Raw genomic sequence first — 21,110 nt, forward strand, 5'->3', positions numbered from 1 at the left:
TCAATTATCTCTGTGAAGGGTCAACATTGAAAGAGCCAACTGGATTCCTAAGTGACAGAATCGAGTCTTATGCAATGCTCTTAAAATGCAAATGTTGCCAAAGTCTAATAATGAGCAGAGTAGTTGCTGGGCAAACTGACATTTTGTCTCTCGGCTTCACTATCTTGACTCCACATCTTTATCCTTGAGCAGACATATTTCAAAAGATGTCAGGCACTTGCTAATTGCGTGAGCTGCTGTAAACCTGGGTCGTATTCATTAGGGCATACCGTAACAAAACGGTTTGCAACGGACAACAAAAAAGCGGGTTCTTAATAGACAAGTTCAGGTAGTCTCTCCCTGTTTTAGTCTGTTTTCTTCTGTTTGGTGCCTAATCAATACGACCTTGGACATGGGGAGATCATCAATGAAGCCTAAGTAAGGCTTACAGATAGCTTTGATAGGAACAAATGTTTTTAAAGACACCCAGTGCGCTCAGGTCTTAACTCAAATACTATTTGTTCGACAACACCCGGATTAATTAGCGTCTTTTCATTAAGCCTGAGTGGTTGAAAATTCAGAGACGGCACATTCATTTTTCATTTGGCACATTTTAGCAAGCTCGATGAGCACCGGGGGAGAGGAGTTAATCAATATGCAAGTGTGGCATTCATCATACACAACACAGAGAGAGCCTGCAAATAAAAAACCCAAAGACATTTCAATGTTTTCCCGGCTAAATAAATCACTTACTTAGCGCTGCTCATACCACACAGAACCAAGTTGCTCTGATGGCGAAGTAGAAAAATGAGCGTTAAGCTATTTATTACAGCGCAGTCTAGGTTTTACCTCGACCTGCACAGAGTGGGTTCTGTGCCTGTCAATATGTTTAGTGATAAAGAACACTGTTTGCCAGAAAAAAACGAGAGCTGCAAATCTAATTCAGCACAATCTGAAAAATGTAAGTATGCAGCCATTTCATGATTCCAGCAGAAGCAAAAAGTCAGCAGTATAGAGTCACATGCACCCCACAAAGCCCTACATGCTGAAGCTCAAAAGGCAAAAGGAAGAGAAACAGGAGGAGAGGAGGAAGCCCGCTGGTGGGATTTTGAAGGCCTGAAAAGCGCTAAACTGCAAGCCAAGCAGGAAGTGTAAGTTTGTCATGTATATCTCTTCAGCAGTTTGTGACAGTCCCCAATGAGCCTGAGGCACAGACAGACACCTAGCTTGGCTGTCTTGGCCTTAATATGCTCCTTGAGCTTTCTACTATAGGGAGTGTTTTCTTGAAAATGGTCAATGCATTGCCTTCAAATAAAGAGATGTGAGCTGATTGTGCGTAATGTGCTGTGTAAAGTGTTAGCCTGAAAAAACACACGAACCAAGCTAATGGTTGCCCAGCAAACGGGACGTCCTGCGGATATTAGGTGACATTCCCATTAGGTCCCTTAAGGGTTTTGACACAACGTTCTAAGAACACTGTGTGATAGTCCCAAGTTCTCTGGGGGACCTTTGTCTACTTCCCTGTAAGCTCCCAGGATGTCACTGAGGACCATGTGAGGACCTTATTAGGACGTTCTCAGGACCATTCCACCTGCGTTTTTTATTGAAAGTCAATCGTGTTCTTTTTTGCTTCAGTAGAGACCAGCGGCGTGAAACTATAGTTTTCCTTCACTCAAAATAAAACATTTTAATCAGAAAAGTGTAACGCTATTTGGCTAGCAGCCACACATAATTAAATTAGCTTACAAGGTCTTTTTTTGCTAAAATAATGCATGGCCATCCAATTTCTAATGTTTATCGTAGAAAGAATTTCGCCAGCTACATTTCCTAATGTTTTGATAAAGTCAATCTTGCAGGGACAAACTGGGGACTAGACAAAACCTCCAGGGGGCCACGACAGAACGTTTCAAAGAATGTCCTCTGGGACGTCCCCGGGACCAGCAGGGAACTAGACGAAACCCCCAGGGGACCATGACACAATGTCCTGACAACTTTAACAGACCATTTCGTTCCATCCTGGGGACGTCCTAATGACACATTGTTTGGAGCGTGTATTGCACACGGGTAGTAGTGCATACGCTTCATTACTGCATTAGCTTGCTACATGTCCTGGTTATGGATAGTGCTGGTCACCACCGACAGTAGCTGAGGTTGTATGAATTGTGAGGAGTATGTGAAGTAAAATCATCCACACTGTGCACAGTAGGTACCTGGCTGTGCACAGTGTTGAGCTGGTTGTTGAAGGTCATGGTGAGGTTGGTAGAGGTGTTGGGGGCCACGTGGGTGATGAAAGGGGTCTTGCTCTGGTTGACCGTGTCGTACATGCCCACACGACGCTTACAGATATCCATGTTCTGGAAGCAGGACTTGACACTGGAGTGAGAGAGGGGGAGGGGGAGAGAGAGAGGGCGGGGGGGAGGGGGAGAAAGAGGTGAGTATGAGCCTGCCTCATTTCGATTTAGTTCAGTTACTAGGCTACTTTTTGCCCAGTTATCTATTCACTATCTAACTATGTCCATGAGATACGGGGTGGAATCTCTAGAATAGACGTACTGTGTGCTGTGGGGGAGGAGGTGGGTCATGGTTATGAAGGGATGATTGAGGGTCTCGATGGGGGTGATCCTTTTGTCCGCGTCGATTGTCAGCATCTTGGTCAACAAGTCGATGAACTCTCTCCTGTCTGCCTTCTCCGCGAGCATGTCACTACCCTCCAGATCTGCCGTCATATTCACCTGCAGACAGACAACATACAGAATAAGCATTAGCGATTAGCATTTCGGAGGGACATTTTCAGGCCTTAAAGGGGCAATCTGCGGTTCAAACAACAACAAAGCCTGACCCAAACACTGATATGGTAAACAGCTGAAGGATGGGGTTGGAGAAATGTAACTGCTCTTAAATTCATAGACAGAGTTATGGATGCAATGACTGACCATAAAAATGACATTTTTAAACCATATTTTGAGGCTATAGAGTGTTTGTTTACAATATTTTTGTTGATAAACAAAGGAGTAAAACAAGCTCATATTTGGGTAAGATGGGGTAAGATAATTTAACTAAGCTCATACGTTTAACTAAGCTTATAAGTTCAAGAATCAATGGGTATATATCATACATTTAAAAGTCAAAAAATGGATGGAGCAATCACAGATTTCCCCTGACCTTAAAGTGTTTACTGAGGCTGTGTCTGAAATGGCACCCTATTCTGTATATAGTGCATTACTTTCGGCACCCTATTCTGTATATAGTGCATTACTTTCGGCACCCTATTCTGTATATAGTGCATTACTTTCGGCACCCTATTCTGTATATAGTGCATTACTTTCGGCACCCTATTCTGTATATATTGCATTACTTTCGGCACCCTATTCTGTATATAGTGCATTACTTTCGGCACCCTATTGTGTATATAGTTCATTACTTTCGGCACCCTATTCTGTATATAGTGCATTACTTTCGGCACCCTATTCTGTATATAGTGCATTACTTTCGGCACCCTATTCTGTATATAGTGCATTACTTTCGGCACCCTATTCTGTATATATTGCATTACTTTCGGCACCCTATTCTGTATATAGTGCATTACTTTCGGCACCCTATTCTGAATATAGTGCATTACTTTCGGCACCCTATTCTGAATATAGTGCATTACTTTCGGCACCCTATTCTGAATATAGTGCATTACTTTCGGCACCCTATTCTGAATATATAGTGCGCTACTTTTGACTAGAGCCCTATGGGAATACTGTGCCATTTCAGAGGCAGCCTGTACTATTGCTGCGAAGGACAGGAAAAACACTGCTGCCTTTCCCATGGATAGAACTATTTATAAACACACATACGACCTTCATAAGGCTTCATCAGTTAGGGTGTCAACACCAGTGTCACAGCACATAGTGATACCCTTGCACCTTACTGACATTACAAACATTTACACTGGTATTCATAGAAAAGAGCAGAGCCGCTTCAAAACTCCACTGGCGCCGTCGCTGAGATTTTTATCTACTGCTGAGAAGCAAAATAAACGAAGAATTAACCCGATATGTATTGCTGTTTGCTTATTAAAATAAGGTAAGGGAGGAGGTAGAGGCAGGTAAAGGCTGAGGCAGAGGGGGAGAGGAGGAGGGGGAGGTAAAGACTGAGGCAGAGGGGGAGAGGGGGGGTAGAGACTGAGTCAGAGGGGGAGGTAGAGGATGAGGCAGAGGGGGAGGTAGAGGCTGAAGCAGACGTAGAGGAGGAGGTAGAGACTGAGGCAGAGGAGGAGGGGGAGGTAGAGGCTGAGGCAGAGGGGGGGGTAGAGGCTGAAGCAGAGGGGGAGGTAGAGGGGGAAAGGAGGAGGGGGAGATAGAGGCTGAGGCAGAGTCTGAGGCAGAGGAGGGGAGGTAGAGGCTGAGGCAGAGGGGGAAAGGAGGAGAGGGAGGTAGAGGGGGAGGTAGAGGCAGTGGGGAGGTAGAGGCTGGGGCAGAGGGGGAGAGGAGGAGGTAGAGGATGAGTCAGAGGGGAGGTAGAGGCTGAAGCAGACGTAGAGGAGGAGGTAGAGACTGAGGCAGAGGCTGAAGCAGAGGGGGAGGTAGAGGCTGAGGCAGAAAGGAGGAGAGGGAGGTAGAGGCTGAGGCAGAGGGGGAGGTAGAGGCTGAGGCAGAGGCTGAAGCAGAGGGGGAGGTAGCGGCTGAGGCAGAAAGGAGGAGAGGGAGGTAGAGACTGAGGCAGAGGGGGAGGTAGAGGCTGGGGCAGAGGAGGAGGTAGAGGCTGAGGCAGAGGGGGAGGTAGAGGCTGAGGCAGAGGGGGAGGTAGAGGCTGAGGCAGAGGGGGAGGTAGAGGAGGAGGGGGAGGTAGAGGCTGAGGCAGAGGGGGAGAGGAGGAGGGGGAGGTAGAGGCAGAGGGGGAGGTAGAGGGATATGTAGAGGCAGAGTGGGAGGTAGAAGCTAAGGCAGAGGGGAGGTAGAAGTAGAAGTAGAGGCAGATGGGGAAGTAGAGGCAGAGGGGGAGGTAGAGGTATAAACTGAGGCAGAGCCGCTCTGGAGCAGCCCACAGCCTTCAGTGGCATGTCTGAGTTGGGGGACAGGGACACAGACAGGGACAAGCGTGCTTGTTTATTGTGATTGCTATGCTGAGATAGCGGGACCGTTTTTCATAAAGATACAGCTTACCTATAGCCCTGCTTCAGGGGCTATCTGATGTGCTGCCAGTCAACGCCAAACAATATGATTGAGTTCTCGTTCCTACGCAAGTTATTCAGGCTCCGTCCCTAACCCCTCCCTGCCTTGCACATCTCCACTCGCCGTGATAAAGGAATAATCTCTGGAATGAGGTGGGGAAAATAATCACGCTGTCCTCTGCGAGAGGGAAAAATTACTTTGGGAAACGCACTCAGTCGAATTGCGAATGTGTCGCCTTGCCTATGTATGTGTACGGAGGCAATCTAACTCCATACTAGCATTGTAGCACAGCAGAAATGTACAGTATATATGTTAATGTTACGGAGAACAGCAGGCATTCTATTGTAGTGAATTGATTGAATGCCGAGCCATAGCAAGACCTATCTATGAGTATGCTAGATCATAAAGTCAAAGAGCAGCAAAGCAGTAGAATACTTTTAGTATAATCATCACTTCTTTTTTTATCCTGCCCACAACACAAAAAGCTCTGAAATTGAGCATGGTCCTATTATACACTGAACAAAAATATAAACGCATATAAAGTGTTGGTCCCATGTTTCATGAGCTGAAATAACATTTTCCATATGCACAAAAATGATTTATCTCAAATATTGTGCACACATTTGTTTACATCCCAGTTAGTGAGCCTTTCTCTTTTGCTAATATATCCATCCAACTGACAGGTGTGGCATATCAAGAATGATCATTACACAGGTGCACCTTGTGCTTGGGACAATAAAAAGCTCCTTTAAAATGTGCAGTTTTGTCGTACAACACAATGCCACAGATGTCTCAAGTTTTGAGGGAGCCTGCGATTGGCATGCTGACTGCATGAATTTCCACCAGAGTTGTAGCCAATTAATTAAAATGTTATTTCTCTATAAGCCTCCAACGTCATTTTTTCTCTCTCTCGAGAATATGTCAGTATGTCCAACAGGCCTCACAACAGCAGACCACGTGTAACCACGCCAGCCCAGGACCTCCACATCCAGGGTCTTCAACCTGCGGGATCGTCTGAGACCAGCCACCCGGACATTGTGGGTTTGCACAACCGAAGAATGTCTGCACAAATTGTCAGAAACCCTCACCAGGGTCTTGACCTGACTGCGGTTCAGCGTCGTAACAGACTTCAGTGGGCAAATACTCACCTTCGATGTCTACTGGCACACTGGAGAAGTGTGCTATTCACAGATGAATCCCAGTTTCAACTGTACCGGGCAGATGGCAGACAGAGTGTATAGGGTTGTGTGGGCGAGGGGTTTGCCGATGTCAACGTTATGAACAGAGTGCAACATTGCTGGTGGAGGTGGGGTTATGGTATGGGAAGGCATAAGCTACGGACAACAAACAAGATTGCATTTTATCGATGGCAATTTGAATGCACAGAGATACCGTGACGAGATCCTGAGGCCCATTGTCGTGCCATTCATCCGCAGCCATCACCTCATGTTTCAGCACGATAATGCACAGCTCCATGTCGCAAGGATCTGTACACAATTCCTGGAAGCTGAAAATGTCCCAGTTCTTCCATGGCCTGCATACTCACCAGACATGTCACCCATTGAGCACGTTTCGGATGCTCTGGATCGACGTGTACAACAGTGCGTTCCAGTTCCCGACAATATCCAGCAACTTCGTACAGCCATTGAAGAAGAGTGGGACAACATTCCCCAGGCCACAATCAACAGCCTGATCAATTCTATGTGTAGGAGACGTGTCACGCTGCATGAGGCAAATGGTGGTCACATCAGATACTGTTTTTTTGGTCCAAGCCCCTACCTATTTTTTAAGGTATCTGTGACCAACAGATGCATATCTGTATTCCCAGTCATGTGAAATCCATAGATTAGGGCCTAATGAATTTATTTCAATTGACTGATTTCCTTATATGAACTGTAACTCAGCAAAAAATGTGAAATTGTTGCATGTTACGTTTCTATCTTTGTTCAGTGTAGTTTACATGACGAGTGCGGTGTCTGTATACGCATGTCTATGGATATTTCAGGCCTCAGAGACATTATATCATAGAAATAGAATCTAGAATCTAGTAACTCCTGAGGACCTATGACATGGCACTCCAGAACACAAGGACACGAAAGCAGATGTTATTATAGAAATATCATCTAGAATCTAGTAACTCCTGAGGACCTACATCATGGCACTCCAGAACACGAGGACACGACAGCAGATGTTATTATAGAAATATCATCTAGAATCTAGTAACTCCTGAGGACCTACATCATGGCACTCCAGAACACAAGGACACGACAGCAGATGTTATTATAGAAATATCATCTAGAATCTAGTAACTCCTGAGGACCTACATCATGGCACTCCAGAACACGAGGACACGACAGCAGATGTTATTATAGAAATATCATCTAGAATCTAGTAATTCCTGAGGACCTATGACATGGCACTCACTCCAGAACATGTTATTATATAATCTAGAATCTAGTGCTTCTATTTCTATACTGAGGCGCTGTGACATGACATGGCACTGGAGAACATGACAGCAGATGTCCAAGCTGCACTGGGACACATCAGGCTGCCTGTGCCTGAGGAGAGGTGGAGTTAACCATGCAAGACTATGATGTGTACAGAACAAATTCACAACCCTAGTGTAGAATATCAGGTTTATTGTTGGACAACTAACAGCATCCCATCTGAGTTGAGGTCAGTAATATTACTTAGAGGAAAGGGAGACTAGTTAGTAGTAGTGAAACTGAATGTCAGGAGCTTGTCTTTCGGCCATTGCTTCGCTGTCAGCAACTGCTATTGTAAAGTCATGCTGGGTCGCAGAGTTGTGTGTGGTGAAAACATAGCCACGACTAAAATCTCTTGGCCTCCGTCTATCTAGTTCTCCATTCAGGCTGCATCCAGTTTAGCTAGTGCTAACTAGAGATCACATGGAGATGGGTCCTCTAGAACTTTAAGCTCTCCCCATATTTCCCAAGACAGTGTGGAAGCAACAAGAATGTCACCATTGGCAGACGTCCCAGTAATCAACCCGAGTCTCTCTTTCCAGTCCCTCTGTGCCTTCTGATATGATCCATTATACAAATGAAGACAGATGTCCACACTGCAAACTTATTTATCTGGCCAAAGATTCTGACTCGGCATGAGCTCTTCTCCCAATTAGGACTGGGCTCCTCTTTTTACTTTCTGTTTATTTTAGTAACCTGTGTGTGTGTGTGTGTGTGTGTGTGTGTGTGTGTGTGTGTGTGTGTGTGTGTGTGTGTGTGTGTGTGTGTGTGTGTGTGTGTGTGTGTGTGTGTGTGTGTGTGTGCGTGTGCGTGTGTGTGTGTGTGAGAGAGAGAGAGCCTGCCTACCTGTGCGTCAGTGGAGGCTGCTTAGAGGAGGACGGCTCATAATAATGGCCAGAGCGGAGCGAATGGAATGGCATCAAACACCTGGAAACCATGGAAACCACATGTTTGATGTATTTGATACCATTCCACTGATTCCGCTCCAGTCATTACCCACGAATCCGTTATCCCCTATTAAGGTGCCACCACAACCTCTTGTGCTGTGTGTGTGTTGGATGGGGTCCTGGCATGTTGATTTCATTAGATCAGTGTTGTGTGTCTGGGAGTAGGAGCAGCTTGGGGGTATGGCCTCCTAAACTAACCCAGGCAGAGGCACTAACTTCACCGAGCACCTCTTCCGCTGAGTCTGCATACTATGCCAGACCTGGAGCACTCTGGCTGGGCACTGGGTCAACTCTAATAGTCCAGATGGGACATCAGTGAAGTGAACAATTGTTGGTCCGCATGAGGTGGACAACCCCAAGGATTTAACGTGCCAGACGATTTGTGTGTGTGTGGTGTACGGAGCAAACTGCCATCAGATTGTAGACCTCAAGTCATATTTTACCTGACTTAATCTGTCATGTACCTTGACAACTTTTTATCCTCCCCTCAAGGAACAATACATTTTAGATGCCTGGGAAATGTATCACGGTTTCCATCATTACCGGTACGTACGCTAGTATGTTTGGGCGGGTGACAGTGAGAACAAAATATGGGCAGGGACACTATCGTATCATCATCTGCAAAATGTCATAGGTCTGTGTCAACTTTCCCACCGCAATCGGAATGAGAGTTGGGGAGAGGAGACATGTTATGAGAAGGATCACATAAGATATAAGCCGTTTGGCGACAGTGCTTTTCTACACCAGGGTTTAGTTGTATGAGTCACTTCCTGGTTACGTAAACACTGTAATGCATCCTTTCTTTGTTTTACTAAACAAATGGGTTCCCACAGGTGTTCTCTCTGTAAACGTCGCGCTGGAGAGAGCAAGCTCTTGTTCATTGGGCAGCAAATGGAAGAAAACGGACTGAAACAGGCAGGGACTACCTGGACTATTCCAATAAGAAACCCTCATTTACATTTGCCCTTGTGAAATGTTTTAAAACGATTTCCTGATGAATACAACCTAGCTAAGGGCTAAAGGCTATTGTGTTGCTTCCCACGCTGCAACTCCTCTAGCCTTCTCTGTCTCCTTGTGTACATGTCCTACACAGACGAGTCCAGTTCGGTGATGGCCACAACATTCACCCAGCTTAAATAAGAAAGCAAACTACACACAGGAAATACTGTGACTGAGTTGACCAAATGCTCGACTACGATGTCAGCCTGTCATTCATTAAGCGGTGGTTTTAGAGAAAATAAGAAGAAAGAAAATAATCTGAAATGAAGAAGGGTTTCAGTCGAAGCACAGCCGGTTTCATTTCCCCTGTGCGACTGCATATGCAAAGGGCTCCACTGCGTGTGTGTGTGTGTGTCTGTGCATGCGTGCATGTGTGTGTATTGTATATACAGTGCTCTGAACCTGCGCCATATCGTCCAGGCAGTTGAATATGTACTTCCGGGCCTCTTTCGACTTGATCGCTGTCTCTCCTTCATGGTCCTCGGGTGTCTGTGGAGACAAGAAACAGATGTTCCATTCAGTTCCCATGAGACTTCCTCTAGTCTCTGAAAATACTCTATTTACATGTCCCTCATTACAGACTATTGTTTATAGGCAGCAGGACTGAGCTAGCTAGCAGGACCGAGCACTATTGTTTATAGGCAGCAGGACTGAGCTAGCTTGCAGGACTGAGCACTATTGTTTATATGCAGCAGGACTGAGCTAGCTAGCAGGACCGAGCACTATTGTTTATAGGCAGCAGAACTGAGCTAGCTAGCAGGACTGAGCACTATTGTTTATCGGCAGCAGGACTGAGCTAGCTAGCAGGACCGAGCACTATTGTTTATAGGCAGCAGGACTGAGCTAGCTAGCAGGACTGAGCACTATTGTTTATAGGCAGCAGGACTGAGCTAGCTAGCAGGACTGAGCACTATTGTTTATAGGCAGCAGGACTGAGCTAGCTAGCAGGACTGAGCACTATTGTTTATAGGCAGCAGGACTGAGCTAGCCAGCAGGACTGAGCACTATTGTTTATCGGCAGCAGAACTGAGCTAGCTAGCAGGACTGAGCACTATTGTTTATCGGCAGCAGGACCGAGCACTATTGTTTATAGGCAGCAGAACTGGGCTAGCTAGCAGGACTGAGCACTATTGTTTATAGGCAGCAGGACTGAGCTAGCTAGCAGGACTGAGCACTATTGTTTATCGGCAGCAGGACTGAGCTAGCTAGTAGGACTGAGCTAGCTAGCACTAGCAGGACTGAGCACTACTGTTTGTCGGCAAAAGGACTGAGCTAGCTAGCAGGCCTGGGGTGGTGAAACACACACACTGGCGCGGACAAACTTTTGGGGTGGCAGGCAGCCTAGTGGTTAGAGTGTTGGGGCAGTAACCAGAAGGTTGCTGGATCGAATCCCAGAGCGGATAAGGTGAAAATCTGTTGTTCTTCCCCTTACCAAGGCAGTTACCCCACTGTTCCCCGGTAGGCTGTCATTTTTTAATAAGAATTTGTTCTTAACTGACTTGTCTAGTTAAATAATATAAAATACACACACAAAACGTGTGTATGGGCAAAAGCAGGGACATACATGTAAGCATAGAAACACACAAACCCACATGTAGTATGTGGACATACACTAATCTTACGGACCTATTAATCAGAGGAAAACTCTCTGACCAAACACGCTGTACTCGTTTTAATTACAGTATCAGCATTATCACGGCTGCTGTAAAATGGAAATACACGACAAGCCAAGGTCGAAGCGAAGCTTAGCAATCACTCTGACAGGCCTATCCCTGTTTCTGTCTCAGCGAAAGGGAAAAAGTTGTTGGTTACTAGCTATCTGATTTTCCATTGCCAACAACCATGGACAAATATGAGGCTGTAGCCGTGTCCTAATATACAAGGAAATAACTTATCTCTACCTTTTCACACAGTGACAGCCTCTTGTATAACATACGAGCGCACACACACACACACACACACACACACACACACACACACACACACACACACACACACACACACACACACACACACACACACACACACACACACACACACACACACACACACACACGCAGTGTTATCCTCTGTACTTACTGAAAGGTCAATGTTGCAAGGACCTACATTATTGGATGTCAATGTGTTATGTTGTTGTGCCTCATTTTGTATGAATAAGAACAAAGACATGGGGTGTGTCAGGCAATGGCACATTGGTCAAAAGTTGTGCACTTTATAGGGAGTGAGGTGCCATTTGGGACGGACTTTTGGTGAGTCTCCAAGGAAAGCTGATCAATCTTGGGAGAGAATATTGCTAAGTGCAGTAGAGCAGTGAGGGCGTATATATCCAGCTGAGATATTGGTATTGTGGGGTCAGGATGTTCAATACAGTAAAAATATGTCTGCAGATTCACTGCATGACTCCAAAGTACTCCCAAAGGGGGAAAAATGCTGGTGCTTGAACAGGTCAGCACCTTATTGAGTGGCCTGAATAGAGCAACGTTTTTTGGAGCCAGCGTTGAGTCTATCCTATCAATGCCTCACACTGGGCTTCTGTAGCTCGTTTTTTACAACACATTTATTCAGGGGGACCCATTGAGACCATTTTCAATGGTGGACTAAGGACAACAATACACCATGATTAATAAAACATAAAAGAAACTAGAATTTACAGAATTAACACCACAGCTTCAAATACCACACATACAATTATTTGCATTAAATCCAAAAAGTTGCAATTATCACTAAAGTAATTTAACATTAAAGTCCTAAACTGCTCTAGAGGCACCAGAGAGTTAAGAGTTTTGTAGGCTTTTCCAAAAAATGCGGGGCACTGAAACTGAAGGCGGATTTACCTAGATCGTTACGTAGTAGTGGGACCTCGAGAGTTAACCATCCCTGTGAACGGGTTGGCTGTCTCATATTTTTTTCATTTTAACAGTGAAGTGAGGTAGGTCGGAAGCTTGTGTAGTAGAGCTTTGAAAAACAAACTGGGAATAATGTAGTGATCTACGGGACTTTAATGAGGACCAGACAATGTTTTGATACAGGATGCAATGGTGAGTATTACAACTGTCACCTGTGATAAAGCGAAGGGTGCTATGATAGACAGCATCAGAGGATTTAATAGTAGTGGCTGCTGCATTCCCATAAATGGTGTCCCTATCGTCAAGAACTGGCAGGAAAGTTGACTGTTTAGGCAGAGGCATTAAATCACAGCTTTTTAACTAGCTCATACGTACATTTTTTTATAAATCAAATTATTCTCAATCCAAAAGCCCAGATATTTGTAGGCGGGAACCGGATCGATTAAACAAACACCCAATGCATATATATGTAGACCATCTTAATTATTTCTACGAGAATTAGAAAACGGCATACATTTAGTTTTCCCCCGCAAAAATCTAAAATTGCAGCTCCAACAGCCTGGTCAGCCATAGGGGCAATAGCGTTCATAACAGTCTCATCTACATACAGATGAATGTTACAGGTTTTTGCAGAGAGACCAATATGATTTATATAGTATAAATAGTAAAGAGGACACCTTTAGGAATATCGAGCTAACTTGACCTGACACCATCAGAAAAAACACATTGTGTCCTGTCTGACAGATAGTTCCCAAGCCACTTGCACGAGGCCCATTTCAGACAACCTTCGAATGAGTAGGAGATGGTCGACAATCTCAATGTCACGTTCTGACCTTTATTTTCTGTGTTTTGTGTTTAGTTAGTATGGTCAGGGCGTGAGTTGGGTGGGCAGTCTATGTTTGTTTGTCTAGGTTTTGGGAATTTCTATGTTTCGGCCTAGTATGGTTCTCAATCAGAGGCAGGTGTCATTAGTTGTCTCTGATTGAGAATCATACTTAGGTGGCCTGGGTTTCACTGTGTGTTTGTGGGTGATTGTTTCCTGTCTCTGTGTGTGCACCAGATAGGACTGTAATTTGAGTTTTCACATTTTTTGTTTTGTTAGTTTGTTCATGTGTACCTGATAGCATTAAAAAGTACCATGGAAAATTACCACGCCGCGTATTGGTCCTCTGATCCGTTTCGCCTCTCCTCTTCGGAAGAAGAGGAGGAAACTCGTTACAGAATCACCCACCAAAATCGGACCAAGCGGCGTGGTAAAGGACAGCGACGACAGCAGCAGCAGCAACAACAACAGCGGCCAGCATCAGAGCTGAATCTGGACTACACAACTTGGGAGGAGATAGATAGGTGGGCGGTCGACCCAGGGAGAGTGCCGGAGCCCGCCTGGGATTCGATGGAGCAATGCAAGGAAGGTTACAGGAGAATGAGGTTGGCTGGGGAAAATCGCAGCCCCAAAGCAGAGCTGGAGGCAGCGAAAGCTGATCGGCGGCAATATGAGGAGCCAGCACGGCAGTGCGACAGGTACGAGAGGCAGCCCCAAATTTTTTTGGGGGGCACACGAGGTGTGGTACTAAGCCAGGTAGCAGACCTGAGCTCACTCCTCGTGCTTATTATGAGCAGCGCATTACTGGTCAGGCACCGTGTTATGCGGTTGAGCGCACGGTGTCGCCAGTGCGTGTCCATAGCCCGGTGCGCTATAGGGCAGCCCCGAGAGTGCCATGCGAGTGTGGGCATTGAGCCAGGGCGTATGGTGCCTGCTCAGCGGGTCTGGTCGCCGGTACGCAGTCTGGGTCCAGGTTATCCTGCGCCGGCTCTGCGTGCTGTGTCTCCGGGCGCTGGGAGGGTGCAGTGCGTCCTCTGCCTGCGCTCCGCTCGTACCGGGCAACTGTGGGAGTGGAGCCTAGGGGAGAGGTGCGTGTAGTAAGCACTAGATCTCCCGTGCTTACCCACAGCCCGGTTCAACCTGTGCCTGCACTTTTGAGGGTCCGGGCTCGAGTAGTTGTCCAGCCTGGGGAAGTGGTGCCAAGGTTGCGCACCAGAGCTCCAGTGCTCCCCACAGCCCGGTCTTTCAGGCTCCTCCTAACACCAAGCCTCCTGAAAGTCTCCCCAGCCTGGTAGTTCCTGTGGCAGCCCCACGCACCAGGCTGTCTCTCAGTCTCCTCCCTGCAGGTGCTCCCGCCTGTCCGGCGCCGCTGCCGGAGCGTTCCGCCTGTCCGGCGCCGCTGCCGGAGCCTCCCGCCTGTCCGGCGCCGCTGCCGGAGCCTCCCGCCTGTCCGGCGCCGCTGCCGGAGCCTCCCGCCTGTCCGGAGCCTCCCGCCTGTCCGGCGCCGCTGCCGGAGCCTCCCGCCTGTCCGGCGCCACTGCCGGAGCCTCCCGCCTGTCCGGCGCCGCTGCCGGAGCCTCCCGCCTGTCCGGCGCCGCTGCTGGAGCGTCCCGCCTGTCCGGCGCCGCTGCCTCCTGTAGCAGCTCCACGCACCAGGCTGTCTCTCTGTCTCCTCTCTGCAGGTGCTCCCGCCTGTCCGGCGCCGCTGCCGGAGCCTCCCGCCTGTCCGGCGCCGCTGCCGGAGCCTCCCGCCTGTCCGGCGCCGCTGCCGGAGCCTCCCGCCTGTCCGGCGCCGCTGCCGGAGCCTCCCGCCTGTCCGGAGCCTCCCGCCTGTCCGACGCCGCTGCCGGAGCCTCTCGCCTGTCCGGCGCCGCTGCCGGAGCCTCCCGCCTGTCCGGCGCTGCTGCCGGAGCCTCCCGCCTGTCCGGCGCTGCTGCCGGAGCGTCCCGCCTGTCCGGCGCCGCTGCTGGAGCGTCCCGCCTGTCTGGCGCCGCTGCCGGAGCGTCCCGCCTGTCTGGCGCCGCTGCCGGAGCGTCCCTCCTGTCCGGCGCCGCTGCCGGAGCCTCCCGCCTGTCCGGCGCCGCTGCCGGAGCGTCCCGCCTGTCCGGCGCCGCTGCCGGAGTCCCTCAGCCCAGAGGCGCCAGAGCCCCTCAGCCCAGAGGCGCCAGAGCCCTCAGCCCAGAGGCGCCAGAGCCCCTCAGCCCAGAGGCGCCCAGAGCCCCTCAGCCCAGAGGCGCCAGAGCCCTCAGCCCAGAGGCGCCAGAGCCCCTGTCCCTTTGTCCAGAGCCCCTGTCCCTCTGTCCAGAGCCCCTGTCCCTCTGTCCAGAGCTTCTGCCCCTCTGTCCCGAGCTGCCCCTCTGTCCAGTGGGGTCATTGAGAGGGGTTGCCATGGTGAGAAAGCCACGGAGGCGGACAAAGACAATGGTGAAGTGGGGTCCGCGTCCCGCGCCAGAACCGCCACCGCGGACAGACGCCACCCAGACCCTCCCTATAGGTCAAGGTTTTGCGGCCGGAGTCCGCACCTTTGGGGGGGGGTACTGTCACGTTCTGACCTTTATTTTCTGTGTTTTGTGTTTAGTTAGTATGGTCAGGGCGTGAGTTGGGTGGGTAGTCTATGTTTGTTTGTCTAGGTTTTGGGAATTTCTATGTTTCGGCCTAGTATGGTTCTCAATCAGAGGCAGGTGTCATTAGTTGTCTCTGATTGAGAATCATACTTAGGTGGCCTGGGTTTCACTGTGTGTTTGTGGGTGATTGTTTCCTGTCTCTGTGTATGCACCAGATAGGACTGTAATTTGAGTTTTCACGTTTTCTTGTTTTGTTAGTTTGTTCATGTGTACCTTAAAGCATTAAAGAAGTACCATGGAAAATTACCACGCCGCGTATTGGTCCTCTGATCCGTTTCGCCTCTCCTCTTCGGAAGAAGAGGAGGAAACTCGTTACACTCAAGCCTTGAAAAGTTCTATAAATATGGCAGAACAGTGATTCCTATGATCTAAGCAATTTAATATATAATGTAAGTGTAGATGCTGAAACTGTGCTCTAAACCAGACTGGTACACATTAAGAGTATAATTCAAAGAGCAAGAGAGTTTGCCAGTGATTCTAATATTTTTGCAGGGCAAGATAGTTTAGAAATTGGGCGGTAGTTATCTAGGTCAGAAGGATCCCCAGCTTTGTGAAGGGGGAAGACAGGTCTTAGGGATACCACCAGAAGCAATTGTTTAATAAAAAATCTAGGTCAAAGATTCTACAATGAGGAGGGCAGAAAACTGCACTAGGAAGGGATCCAGCCAATCAGCTCCTGTGGATTTTTTCACATACATTTCTTGCAAGGCACTTAATACATCATTGACATACTGGGTAGGTCACTTGGTGGGCAAATATAGTTTTACATGATCGACTCCACTGAAACCCAACTCCTCTTTTGATGTGTATGGAGAGTATTGACGCAACAACAGGGCAATCGTAATTAATGTCTCTCAGTGTGTGTGTGTGTGTGTGTGTGTGTGTGTGTGTGTGTGTGTGTGTGTGTGTGTGTGTGTAAAAGAGGCCTACCTTCAGTCTCCACAGGGGGTAGTTGGTAGAGTCTGTGACTCGGTTGAAGAACCTGGTAGTCTTAGTCCCTGCACTCAGGAGGAATTCCGCAGGCAGCCCCTGTGTCTGAGAGATGTACCGGATCTACAGGACGAGGATAAAATATCAAATAAACACATCAACTTTTCATTCAGAGTTTCAAACACAATCAGCCAAACAGCATTCAAATGCAGACGTGCAAAATAAGGCACGCTTAATTGGATATTGTTCGTTTTGCCCTTTATGGCGCAAACGTGTTTGACTGAAAATGTTAGTCAGTCAGACTTGGAAAATTATTGCTGGCACAAATATTTAGGGTGATAACACTCAAATAATCACATCTGGTAAATATGTTCACTGCAGAGGGAATATGCCCAGACCCAGGTTCACTATAATCCATACTGATAAAATCACAGTGTGTTAGGCCTTAGCTATGGCACATTTTCACAGCAGGGTCAATCTGGCAAGGTCATATCGTCAGGAAAAACTCTTGGCCCTAGCCATGATTCACCACTATGGTCATGAGCTTTTCTCCACCATGTGACGTACCCAGTAAAAACTCCTGTATGTAACTCTGAGCCGGTGTGCTTGTATCTGGTACCCCGTATGTAGAGACAGGTTATTATTACTCATTGTGTATTTATTATTATGTGTTTTCATTTTCTATTATCTCTCTATTTTCTTTCTCTCTGCATTTTTGGGAAGGGCCCGTAAGTACGCACTTCACTGCTAGTCTACACCTGTTGTTTACCAAGCATGTAACTAATAAAAATGTATATGATTTGTTTAGTTCTGTGAGTGACCGGGATGAGGCCTGAGTGTGTGTGTGTGTGTGTGTGTGTGTGTGTGTGTGTGTGTGTGTGTGTGTGTGTGTGTGTGTGTGTGTGTGTGTGTGTGTGTGTGTGTGTGTGTGTGTGTGTGTGTGTGTGTGTTTCAAATCAAATGTATTTGTCACATGCTTCGTAAACAACAGGCGTAGACGAACTTACTTGGTTGTGCACATGTGTGTGTGCGTGTGCGTGTGCACGTGTGTGTGTGCACGTGTGTGTGTGTGCGTGTGGGTAGTGTGTGTAGGAGTGTCTCGTCTCCTCCTGACAAACAGGCAGCTCCTGATCCCTCTGTTTATTCCAGCAGATGCCACTGAACCACTTGCACCAATTAGCAGCGCTCCGGTGCTCCAGAGCAACAGATCTCTCTGTTCCTCTCATTTCCTATCTCTCTCTCTCTGTTCCTCCTCTTCTCTCTCTCTCTCTCCCTCTCTCTCTTTTATGGCTCTATGGGAAAGCCTTGAGCAAGTATTGCTCTGTCTCTCAGAACAAACCAAGCAGTTTGTTTTTCACCAGTCCTGAAACATATTATCTCATTTCCAAAGCTCTAATTTGCAAAGCTATGCTACTAAGCATTGATCCTCTCCCTTCCTCTCTGACTGCCACTACTACAGCATGAGTTGTAGTGATATATCAGTCCTCGTCTAGAAGTGGACTAGAGACTCTTCGTATGCCACTTATGTAGAATGCACACCTTGATGGATTTAAATGGTGTTTTGAATTGAGAAATCTTTCACATTTCCTGTTTATAGTAGCATTCAGAAACAACTTATTCTAGCTCTTGTCTTGGAGGTTCTCTCTCATTTAGGCATCATCTTCCTGGTTGTCACCCACCTATGCCTCCCCCCTTCCCCCCCCACGGGCAGACCCTCAGACCTACCTGGTCGTACTCGGAGGCCCCTGGGTAGAGGGGCCAGCCCAGGAAGAGCTCAGCGATGACACAGCCCAGAGACCACATGTCGATGGCCTCACAGAACGGCAGACCCAGGATGATCTCTGGAGCTCTGAGGACAGAGAGATACAGCATTGTTAGATCCAGGCCAAAGTATTTCTGTAAGGTAAATGTGACAAGGGGGGTCAGATGTATGAGCTATGGAATTGACCACACTTTGTCTCTAACCGGGCAAAAGACCATGATGAGCTTGAAACCAACACAGACAAAAGGCCCGTTCACTGCCATTGAAGTTCATTTCTGCTTGAGTTGAACATGATCTCTGTGACCCGTCTGGGAAATTGCATTTGAAAGTCTTTCGTTTTGGATTGAATCCCGTCCCTTGTCGAACGAACATTTGTCGATGTAACATTAGCTTTAGTTAAATATCTCGTTTGGAAGCAGCAAACAAATGAGTGACATTCACTTTCTTTTCCCACCCAATATGTGTTCAGGGAGAACAGACCAATGTAATGGACAGAAGAGCTAGACTAGCTAGAAGAACTCGACTCAGGCACTTCAGTGTTAGGAGCAGCAGATAACCCTACCGAAACATAAGACAACCAGGCAGCTCTATTAAAAACACACCCTAAACAAACATGATTTAATTAGACGACAACGCCAGCAGCATTATTTCAACACTCCGCCCAAGATAAATGAATCAATCAGCCTGTCATTCTCTGATATGTTATTTTACACTGATCTCAGACCAGCTTTGTGCCTTTAATACAAACTCCTCGCTTGTTTAGAGGAGCTTTGAAAAAAGTTGGATTCCAGGACTTTGTTTTCTTTGATTGTCCTTCAAATGGCACTGGCAGTCACGCTGTTCATTTCAGTGCTAACTGTGTGGGGGGGGGGGGCAGAGCTAATTGACTGATAGCCGTGCAGGAGCCAATCGGGATGACTGATCTCGGGAAGTCTGGCCTCTGGGACAAAAGGCGGGGGAGGGGAGGATAATCTGGGGAAGAGGATGGGTCTTGGTTACGGTGGCCCAATGTGCAATCAATTGTGCCGCCATGAAAGATAAAATCAACGTAAATATCCACAGAGTCAGAGCAACCCTCGTTCGTCTCCGGGTGGATATTTAGTTGATAACGACAAAGCCCGATTCCTAGACTCCGGGGCCTTTACGCAACACAGGGGCCAAGGGTCCACCTCACGAGGGCCACCGATAAATAACTGGGTCTGATTGAACACTGAACAGGAAGAAAAACACGGTCTCGGTTATAAGAGTGTAACAACTGACAAACTACTTAGAAAATTATACATTTTACAGTGGACCCACCCTGAGCTCTGTTACATTATACCAGTTAGGTTATAGTGCAGTCCACTGAGCTGAAGTCTCTGATGAGCCTTTAAAATTACTAGGCAGACTGTGGTCCTCACACTTTGACTTCAGAGTGAACTGGAGAGTGAACTGGAGATGCTGTCACACACACACACACACTCACGCACGTGCACACACACGTGCACACACAAACTAGATACTCTCTACTTCATCATAAAACATTATTAGCGATACATTTTAATGGCGCGAGAGCAATTCTCTGAGCTTTAGGCTGATCCTGGAACATTTCTGTCCCCAGTTTGCTCCGAGAGCCCCTTGCCGAGTTCCCAGCGTTTCCTGCCTGCGGTGGTCATGACAACGAGGCGTGTGGAGAGGAGCAGAGGAGCGCGGGCTCCAGGCAGCACAGCAGAAGCCTGGGAGAGAGACAGAGACGTAACGCCTGGCCTGGAGCCTGTTGGACCGGAGAACAGATCATGTGGAAAAGAGCAGGGCTTTATGGGACTGGGGTGAGGGGGGAGTGGGGGTGTCTTTTGGGGGGGCAACGGCTGGGGGAATCGGATCACATTTTCCACATGGGCCTCAGACTCCTCTCCTCACAGACCCGCCTCCCTTGTCTATGTGTGAAAGAGATGGCAGGTTTAACACTGTGAGAAACAGCTGGGACGCGGCTGTTTCACAGTGGCAGACTTACACAGGGGATATCACACTATCAAAAGAGAGAGACAAGACAGTACAAATGAGAGAGAGAGAGAGAGGGAAAGGGCGACCAAGAGAGTAGGGAGAGAGAGAGAAAAGGGAAGACAGGGAGAGCAAGCGAGACAGCGAGACAGAGAGTGAGACAGAGCAGTAGCCTCTCAAGCGAATATCACATTCACTGGAGAGGGCTCAGTAAACACAAATGGTGGTTACTGGGGTCTCGGGGGGCAGAGGTGGAACACAGTGTCTGAGAAGGAGGGGCTACATTCCACACACAAAGACACCTTCAACACAATGAGCTGGGCCATCTATCGTGGGTTACCAAAGCACCGTTGAGGCGCTTGCTTGGAGAAGATAGCACTGGGCAGGACACCGTGTGCTGAGCGGAGAGAGGGAGCTCGAGTTATGGGCCAGGAACTAGGGTCAGTCAGCACAATACTCCCTCTTCAAACTGCCTGGAGTTTCACTTTAGAGAGGTAGGAGGCTAGGAACTTTATGCATAGGATCACACACACACACACACACACACACACACACACACACACACACACACACAC

The 21,110-nt window shown here is 47.8% G+C and overlaps 1 protein-coding gene across 9 annotated transcripts in view; it reads right to left on the reverse strand.

Moving 5' to 3' along the window:
• Positions 1-21,110, reverse strand: part of LOC118401067 (homeodomain-interacting protein kinase 2) — a 106,960-nt gene that overhangs the window by 17,109 nt on the left and 68,741 nt on the right. For 7 of the 9 annotated variants that reach the window (XR_008075376.1, XM_052474806.1, XM_052474811.1 and 4 more), the window contains exons 3-7: positions 18,519-18,642; positions 16,794-16,916; positions 9,961-10,059; positions 2,533-2,711; positions 2,190-2,352 (exon numbers count right to left, since the gene is read on the reverse strand). Coding sequence is in view for 8 of the 9 variants with exons in the window: in XM_052474806.1 (XP_052330766.1) it covers positions 2,190-2,352; positions 2,533-2,711; positions 9,961-10,059; positions 16,794-16,916; positions 18,519-18,642 (688 nt within the window). In the remaining variant the exon portion in view is untranslated. The remainder of the gene's footprint in view (positions 1-2,189; positions 2,353-2,532; positions 2,712-9,960; positions 10,060-16,793; positions 16,917-18,518; positions 18,643-21,110) is intronic. The other 2 variants (XM_052474812.1, XM_052474807.1) reach the window with 1 other exon arrangement.

The sequence above is a fragment of the Oncorhynchus keta genome, chromosome 22, assembly GCF_023373465.1.
Source record: "Oncorhynchus keta strain PuntledgeMale-10-30-2019 chromosome 22, Oket_V2, whole genome shotgun sequence".
In the NCBI taxonomy this organism is placed as follows: domain Eukaryota; kingdom Metazoa; phylum Chordata; class Actinopteri; order Salmoniformes; family Salmonidae; genus Oncorhynchus; species Oncorhynchus keta.